This window comes from Sander lucioperca, chromosome 16 (genome assembly GCF_008315115.2).
Source record: "Sander lucioperca isolate FBNREF2018 chromosome 16, SLUC_FBN_1.2, whole genome shotgun sequence".
Classification (NCBI taxonomy): domain Eukaryota; kingdom Metazoa; phylum Chordata; class Actinopteri; order Perciformes; family Percidae; genus Sander; species Sander lucioperca.
The window spans coordinates 7,387,422-7,396,762 of NC_050188.1; the positions used below are offsets into that span (position 1 = coordinate 7,387,422).

A 9,341-nucleotide genomic window follows, 5' to 3' on the forward strand; every position below is an offset into this window, starting at 1 on the left:
AAACTAAGTTATACATACAAACTGCAAGTCTTGCAGTCTGAAGCATCACCTTTAGTTTTTAGTGGAGCGTGTGGGACAGCCAGTAATCCCTGTTCAGAGGACCTGAGTGTACAGGTGATACATGGATGATGAGACATACACAGGTGCCTGACGTCAGAACAAGAACTTTAAAAGGAATCCGGAATTTGAAGATTAAGATTAAGACCTACTTTATTGATCCCGCAAGGAGAATTACATTTTTTACTCTGTTGTTAGTTATTACACACAGGCCCGACATACACACAGATGACCCGGACCTATACATGCACTGAGATCCAAGAGTGAGAGGTGCCCATGACATGCCAGAGGTTCCCAAGCCAAGTCCCTACTGACTGAGCTACTGCCACCCCCAAATACCCTGAGTTTAGTCTTGGTTAATCATGTTCATTCAGTAGATAATTGTATGTACGTACAGTATAATAGTTCGTCCTACCGAGTAAGGGAATTTAATGTAACTTTCCAACAGGTACACCTCTGTTTCAGCCTGTATATCCATTTTCAGCCTGTCCAGTTTTTTTAAACTGGATTCTCTATCATATCCTACAGGGTGCTGTCATCAAACAAGACTCCATTTTAGAGCTGCTACTGCAGCCACAGGATACCGTGGCACCATCTGCAGGAGGAGTGTGGCGCCCTTTCTGGAGAGATGGTGGAAATCGGGAGGCCAATCCAGGGTCGACCATCGGGGAGCTGGCTCTTTTGCAGAGACAACACAGCCTGTTGCAGGAGGAGCTGCTGAGGCTGCGGGATGCCGAGAGCCGGTTCAAGGACAGTGAGAGAGCCCGGGCAAAGCTAGAAAAGCATGTCCGACACATGAAGGTCTGCAGCGGGAACACGCCTGCTTCCCAGCAGCTAGGGGAGCAGGATTCTCAAGTAAGGACATTTGTATTGCAATTCCATCAAGTTAGGGAACTCACAAGAGAAAGATTTTAAAACCAAAGATCAGTGTGTGTGTGTGTGTGTGTGTGTGTGTGTGTGTGTGTGTGTGTGTGTGTGTGTGTGGGCTTAGATTAGAATCAGGTTTATTGCCAAGTAAGTTTTCACATATAAAACAAATTCCCTTTATGTTTTGGTGCATAACAATAAACATAAGAGGTAAATACAAACAAAAGCAAGTACTGCAAAAGTAAAGAAACTAAATATAGCATAGAAAGATTTACAATATAAAAACATATTATAAAGAATATGTAAAATAGATGTGTTTTAAAGACCCTCTCCAATGAAAATCAAGTTTTTAATTATTAGCATGTCTATATGGTGTTTTTTTTTTTTGTATATTACAAGCCATATCATGAGCAAAATGAGTAGTTAACAACATAGCTTAGCATTTCTGCCTTGAAACCGCAGTGTACCAATTACAATCTGTAAATTCAACAGCCAGGGTTTAATATATCGCATCCCTAAGCAATCCTGTGTCAACCTGTGGCTGGGGCACAACTGTCCGTAATGCGTAACTATGGCAATGGTGAGGCTTGAGGCCAAATCCAGAATAGAGACTCAAACTGTTTGTGTCTGTGGTGGGAGGGGTCAGCATAATCTTTCCTACCCACCTCATGTTCCTGGAGACGTACAGTTCCTAGATGAACAGCAGGAAGGAGTCCACAGTGTTGTCTCACTAGAGCCAGTCCCACAATGAGCCTTACTTAGGACGTGTCATTTCTGTGTCTGTAGCTTTAAATGCTATTGAGGAGGAGAGAGGGGGGGTAAGATGGAGGGTGGGGGTGTGGCCTTGACCAACTGCCACTTTGCTCGTTTGCAAGCTACAAGGGGGTAAGCTTCTCCTCGGACTGCGAACCTCCTATGGCCCCGTTTTAATGCTACAAAGCGATCACCCCCCGTTAGCATCCCATTGACTGCCATTCATTTTGACGTCACTTAATAACTTTACATCTGAAGAGTTTAAAGACTCTATTTGTCCATTGTTTATTTCTAAAGAAACACGACAATGTATAAAAGGCTCCATTACCTTGTACCTCACGTTATGGCTCCGTAGCAGACGTTTTTGTAAAAATAGGCTAACGATTGTGTCATAACCACGCAACTCACTGTCGCATAGTAGAGGAATTACCGTATAGTACAGGAGAAGCACGGAGGCAGTTTCGTCTCACATTAGCTGTTTAAGTGTAATTACTAATGTTAACTATCATTTTAGTGATCAATAATTAGCCTGTGCCTATGTTATCTCCTTACATATACCTACGCTCTCCTTCTCTGCAAGATTGGGAATGATTGAGATTTCTCTTGGCACAGCTACCAGAAGACTTCCAACTTTCAGACACGTTGCTCACGGCACTTTTACGTCGTCTCTCTCAGTTGGAGGCTGCGCAGTAACGCTCAGCGCTCACCGGAAAAGTGCTTCTAACGGCCTTCACTGGTCTCCGTCCAGAGCAACGGGATCTGTTGGTCCATTCTTATATACTGTCTATGGCAAGCTATGATGTCTCTCTCTCTCTCTCATGGGCGGGCCAAATTCTCTGGGCGGGCAAAGCAGAGAAAGGGGAGGTAACCTTTCCCCTTATGACCTCATAAGGAGGAAGATTCCAGATCGGCCCATCTGAGCTTTCATTTTCTCAAAGGCAGAGCAGGATACCCAGGGCTCGGTTTACACCTATCACCATTTCTAGCCACTGGGGGACCATAGGCAGGCTGGGGGAACTCACATTAATGTTAAAAAACCTCATAAAGTGAAATTTTCATGCTGTAGGACTTTTAAAACCAAGACCGCCATCTAGTGGGCTCAGAAAATAAAGAAAATGGTTCACGAAGCTTCATCTGGCCATCACTAGTGTACAGGGAGGAGAGCAGAGGGGAAAGAACACAGCCTTGAGGGGAACCGGTGCTGATGGTCAGAGAGTCAGAGACGTGTTTCTCCAGCTTCACGTGCTGCTTCCTGTCAGACAGGAAGTCTGTGATCCACCTGCAGGTGGAGTCAGGCACACACAGCTGGGTCAGCTTGTCCTGTAGCAGAAAGGATGGTGTTGAAGGCAGAGCTGAAGTCCACAAACAGTATCCTGACGTACCCTACGTATCCTCAGGAGTCCAGGTGCCGGAGGATGAAATGAAGAGCCATGTTGACTGCGTCGTCTACAGACCTGTTGGCTCTATAGGCAAACTGCAGGGGGTCCAGGAGTGGGTTGGTGAGGGCTTTGAGATAAACCAGAACAAGGGGCTCAAAAGACTTCATAACCACAGAGGTCAGGGCGACGGGTCCATAGTCATTCAGTCCTGTGATCCTGGTCTGGTCCGGCTGCGGGGATCTGTCACTTGAAAAGCCTGTTAACGTCCCTCTTTAGGGGGGAGAGAGTCGTCACTGTGGTGGCGGATATCCTAACTTTTAGTCCCTAGTATCAGTCAAGTTCCAAAACACTGGAAACATCCCAAAATGCGAATCGGTACCATCTTTTTACTAGACACATTCTGCCTGGTAAAAATCAACATATTTCAAACTCCACACCCCAAGTTTGTATGTAGGCTTTCTGTAAGGATTTGTAGTCTCAATCCCAAACTTAGAGAACCCCCTGATGGTGTCATAATGATGTCATCATGCCTGTTATTCTGTCAGACAAATTCCTCCAGAATCATACAACACCTTATACAACCATGAGGAGTAAATTGATTTGTGTTCACTGGGTATTTACAGTCCTCTTTTCTTGCTGTTGTAGCCTGCATCTCTGCAGCCAGGAAAGGAGGTCTCAACTGGAGCTGACACCCTGTGGGCCAGCCAGCAACCAGCCCACCAATCAGATGGCCTTCAGGACGGCAGTGATGTGGAGGTAGACATGACGTCAGATGATGATGATGGGACAGCATCTGAAAGCTCCAAAGGTCAGAGACATAACGCACAATGACTGTGAATGTTACATGCCATATTTTGGAATCATAGTGTTTTTGAAGGATGAAAAGAATACTATTTCTACTTGAGTAAAAGTAATCTTCCTACAGAAATTTGTCCTTGAATAAAAGTGAAAAGTTGGTCAGTTAAAATATACTCTGAGTAACATATACACTCCACACTGTTACATTTTGAGAGAACTGATGAACTAAAGTATTTAAAAATAAGGTGCATGTCAATGTATACACATCATAAAAACCAACAATACAACCTTCTATAGATAGACATTTGCAGCCTGTGCAACTGATTATCAATTATAAATACATGTATACAACCAGGACTTTCACTCAGGAGAACAGGGTTCGTGTGTGTGTTAGGGTTAGGGGTTAGTGTGTACTTAGTCTATATCCTTGACGTTCCACTTCCGGGATTACGCCAGTGCCGCAGGAATTTCCGCCGGATGCATGTATGTCCGTTACCTTCCTCTTTCTTTGTGTTGGCGTTCTAAACTCCGGTGGATTTCTGAGGACTATGGTTAACTGCTCCTCAGATCTCTGCAGGGTAAATCCAGACAGCTAGCTAGACTATCTGTCCAATCTGAGTTTTCTGGTGCACGACTAAAACAACTCTTTAGTCACCAAAACAAGTTCCTTCCCGAGGCTATTTAGCAGAGGCGCTGTGGCTCTGTCCGGGGATTAGCACCGCCCATGACGATTGTGATTGGTGTAAATAAATGCCAAAAAACCAGAGCATGTTTTTCCCCCATCCCGGAATGCCGTGTGGACTAGCCAGACCCTCCTCCGCTCCACAGCGTGTGGGTGGTCTTGCAAAGCGAGACTGGGGTGCACTGTACGTTAGGGCTGTTAATCGATTAAAATTTTTAATCGTGATTAATCCCATGAGTGTTCTAGTTAACTCACAATTAATTGCAAATTAATCGCACAGTTTTTTATCTGCTCCAAATGTATTTTTAAAGGGATATGTTTTACATTTGTAATGCTCCAGTGGTGTTTGAGACTGGATCTACTCCGGTGGTAACTCACATCAGTTCACAGCAACAGTACATGCAGATAACTTTAGTCTCTCCCAAAAACTCAAGACTAGATAAATCACAGGAACCTTAATCTCACTTAAGATCACTAAATGCTATTCACACAACTAAAAAAGCAGACAAAAGACTTGTATTATTAATTAGACTTGTAATTCAATACATTTCATGAAATTTCACATTTCACACTGCACATGTCTGTCTCGTACGGCAAAATACACGTTTCAAATATCTCTCCCCACATGACGTCATACCAGAATATTGGGTTGTAACTTGAATGTGTCAGGTTATAGAATGAAGACACCACTGAAATGTTATTTTCTTATACTTTTAGGGAAACTGTGAGCTGAATTATGATTTGTTCTCTCTTTTTCAGATCTTCAAGATATTACAGAGGAGATCTGATCCTCAGCATGTTTCACAGTGCTACTGAGCCTACAGCTATAGCCATGGGCGTTTTATGAGGGTCTCACACACTTAATTATTAGTCGTCCCCCCCCCAAACACACACACACACACACACACACACACACACACACACACACTTTTTGTCGATAATGCATCAATCTTTCCACTTGCACTCTAAATCTAGGCTTCATTATCAAATCCATTCTGCTTGCTAATTGTGAGAATGCTCAAATCAATGAAACTGGGAATGCACCCGGGACGCATTCAAGACGCATTGAGATCCCATCACTCAGACTCCAGGCCACATGTGTTCTTATAGCAGTGAGAATTAGAATGTGTCCGGGGCCACATTAAGGACTGCTGACTCAACTGTGAGCGAAACTACGTACTCATTCAAAGTATTTCTCATGTTACAGAAACCACTGAGAGTGAGTTGTGTTTTGGATGTCATTATCAGAATGTTGGGGCTGTGTGGCTGTTTTTGTTCCTCTGCTGCCTGCTCTCATATCCCCGGCTGTCTGGAGCTCTGTGCAGTGCGGTTGTCTAGAAAAGGCAGCCATTGCTATACAATAACCCTATTTTAAGCTTCATAAAACTTTCCCAAATTCACCTATATGTAGGACATAACAACTGACACTCCATTCTTACATTGTCTCCTCCTGGCGATTATCCTTGAAATGAATGTCGTTGATCCAGACTAGCAGGAACGTAACATGTTATAATAGTTATAATATAGAAACAGACTGTGCTTTTCCATTAGTCATCGCATGCTTGTAATGTGAGAGAAACAACTGACATTTACAAACACACACACACACACACACACACACACACACACAACCAGCCTATAGGACCAACACATTCTCACTCCCAGAGCGCCAAAAAGCGATGGTTGGTCAGGTATCTTTGCCGTTTATTATTTATGCAAAAAGTCTCCTTTAGCGTCATGTTTAAATGCGCTTGGCCGGGACTCTTGGCGTCACTTTTTGACGCTCCGGGTCGGGACGTACGTTTCAGTGACAACAGGACATGAACCCCGGTCTCCTAGTCATCTTACAGCACCACGGTGGAACCGCTGCTCTGCCCACTGCGTCCCATACAGATGCTAAAGGAGACGCTATCTGACGCTGAGAGACAGATAGACAGACAGACAGACAGAAAGACAGACACACACACACACACACACACACACACACACACACACAGACAGACAGACAGACACACACACACACACAACACACACACACACACACACACACACACACACACACACACACACACACACAGACAGACAGAGAGACAGAGAGACAGGCACACAGACAGACAGACAGACAGACACACACACACACAACACACACACACACACACACACACAGACAGACAGAGAGACAGAGAGACAGGCACACAGACAGACAGACAGACAATAAAGGGGGATTTGTGTGTCGGTTCTGACGCTGAGAGCCAATGCAAGGGGGTCGACTGCAAGAGCAACATTAACACTCTGGTACCTAACAGTAAGCACCCAGATATTATAAACATTCACTCACTACAGAACTATCTCACCTATTCTCCAGCCAAATGTAGTCTGGCCATCATTCTTCTCATGCTAATATAGCCAGAGAAAAGTACCAAACCACCTGTTAAAGGCACCACAATACAGGAAGTGACATCTGCTCTGTTAGAACCTTTCTGCCCATGGCTATAGTTGATTCTGATATGAAGTGACTGACTCCGATGTGCATGTCTATCTATTCTGCCGGTCTTAATATTTATTGGCTGCTTTGCTTCTGAGTAGATAACCTTTAACAGCAAGCTGTTTTATTTCTACATTATGCTTTGGATTGATGAATTCATTCCATCAGGGGTGTGGAAGACTGATGGATATGCTAATATGTAACTCTATTACAGTAAATCTTAAGATCTGACAAAATTATCATTAGGACTGACGGTAAGATCATACTGTTTTTTTCATTTTTATGTTAAAAAAGAACTGAAATTAAATTAATGTAAAACAAGGCAGGGTGATTATTTTCTCCCAAAATATCAGGCAATGTTAGTTTATTTATTGAAAAATAACAATACCATAATAATAATAATATGGAAATTAAATAAAAAAAAAAAATAGGATTTGCACCTTTGTAGTTTAAATATTGGTGTCATTCAATCCCCTTTGACAGACAAAGTAGTAGTGTAGTCCTTTACTGTAAACAGGGGTTGGACAGCATGAAGCAGCACTTTAAGCCATGCTTCTCCTCTTTCAAATTCATAAAAACAAAAACAAAAACAAAAAATAATAAGTTTCTATTCTATAAAAAAAAAATCTATTCAATAAAACAACCTGTACTAAGATACCAGAAACATACATAACAACAATATACTGCAATAAATCCTGTTGCTACAATATTTATCATCAACAGCGCTTGAAAGGACAAGGAGAAACTACTAAAAAACATTGGCTGTGTCAGTCAGAAGTCTAAAACGATTCCTAAGTTCTTTGTCCTGAAATATTTTACACTAAACAAGAATAAAAGCATAGCTGAGGTCTGGATTCCTCCATCACTATGGCCTAATCGCAGTCTGTCAGGCATGAACCCCGCTCTCCTGGGTCCCCAACCTGCCTCCTTACCAGGACTCTTCTACTTCCTCACCTTACTTCCTGCTTTGCTACCGTCATAACTACTACAGCCACTAGAGGGCACCGTCACTAGAAATGTTAAATGAGTCGTAAATGTCGGTACGCGATTTGTGCTGCCTGCACGATCCGATATACCCATGCGCATAAATACATAGTAGAAAACGTGAAGGTTTCCCTACACTATTTGTATCACGCATGCGTTGAAACACTTGACGACCAGGCGGCACAACTGGCGGCATATTTTTGTAGGCTACATGTTATGTTCATTATGATGTTCAAGGCAGGTCTGTTTTATAAAGATATTTAAATTAAGTACTTATTGGCACTGATCCAAAACCGCATATCGACGTCTGTGTACTACGCCTTGGCAACATTGTTATTTTTGTGATATGTAGTGTGGGGATGTTGTGATGTTTTTAAATGTAGCTTACGCTATGCATTACGAGGTGTTTACGTGGTTGCCAATCCAAAATAATAAAGGAGTTGTTACATGTTACATGAACATACACCATGTCGGTTCCATGTGGAATGAAGTCTGAGTTTTTCTGTCACTGCAAACCTTCAGTTTCCTCCACGCTCCCGCTGTGCAAAGGTGCGCAAACGTGGAACAGATCGTGAAACAGGATTATCATCTGCGCATTCGCGAACATCTTGCGCATGCGAATGTCGGATCGTGCAGGCAGCACAGATCGCGTACCCACAGTAATTGCTGCCTGAAAAAATGACTTATGTGGGCGTTTTTCAGGAGAGGGCAGTGTCGCAGTAATACATCCTGAACAGAGTTCTGGGAAATCTTAAGCATCGTAGGGACTTTAAAGTTTTGGTAAAGAATCAGTAGTCTGTTTGGTTGTTTTGCATGTTTTCAAACCTACCCTCTCCTTTTTCTTACTTCTTTAATAGAAACAAGCTTTAAGGTTTATTGTGTTTTTATTATGTTTAACTCTTTTATGGTGTGTTAGGACTGGCTGATTGCAGTCTGTACCACCAAGAAGGTTGTAACAAACATGCACTCGTCTGCCAAATGAATGTCATATTATCTTCAGGATATAGCATGAATGTGAACTTTCAACATCATCATATTAGAGTGTTTTAACTGTATGTACTCTTTTCTGCTAAACATATTATAGGCTACAATCTCAGTGACATATTGACATATCCCTAAAATGGCAAGATTAGTAAAAACTTTGATGGCAAATATTGTTCAAAGGCAACATAGTTATGAGATGTATAAGGTATTATATATTCAGCAGATGCTGTGTTTGTCAGTGTAGCGTAAGGCCGAACATAAACAGGTACTCAACTTATTTTTAAAAACACCTTTTTGTCATTCATGTGAATTGTATTACTACATAAACTAATAAAACATGTAATACAAAACT

At 42.4% G+C, this 9,341-nt stretch overlaps 1 protein-coding gene and 2 long non-coding RNA genes across 6 annotated transcripts in view; 2 read left to right on the plus strand and 1 right to left on the minus strand.

Moving 5' to 3' along the window:
- Window positions 1–3,184, minus strand: part of LOC118493433 — a 7,432-nt gene extending 4,248 nt beyond the window's left edge. The window contains exon 1 of the long non-coding RNA XR_004895388.1: window positions 3,116–3,184. This is a non-coding gene — a long non-coding RNA (uncharacterized LOC118493433). The remainder of the gene's footprint in view (window positions 1–3,115) is intronic.
- Window positions 1–5,888, plus strand: part of arhgef1a (Rho guanine nucleotide exchange factor (GEF) 1a) — a 41,388-nt gene extending 35,500 nt beyond the window's left edge. For 3 of the 4 annotated variants that reach the window (XM_031278637.2, XM_031278639.2, XM_031278638.2), the window contains exons 20-22: window positions 586–912; window positions 3,702–3,864; window positions 5,296–5,888. In XM_031278637.2, the coding sequence (XP_031134497.1) occupies window positions 586–912; window positions 3,702–3,864; window positions 5,296–5,324 (519 nt within the window). In that variant the 3' untranslated portion in view covers window positions 5,325–5,888. The remainder of the gene's footprint in view (window positions 1–585; window positions 913–3,701; window positions 3,865–5,295) is intronic. The other variant, XM_031278640.2, reaches the window with a different exon arrangement.
- An 807-nt stretch (window positions 5,889–6,695) lies between these two features.
- Window positions 6,696–9,341, plus strand: LOC116035531. Its single transcript, XR_004101397.2, has 2 exons — window positions 6,696–8,051; window positions 8,666–9,341. It is a non-coding gene; the product is annotated as an uncharacterized LOC116035531 (long non-coding RNA).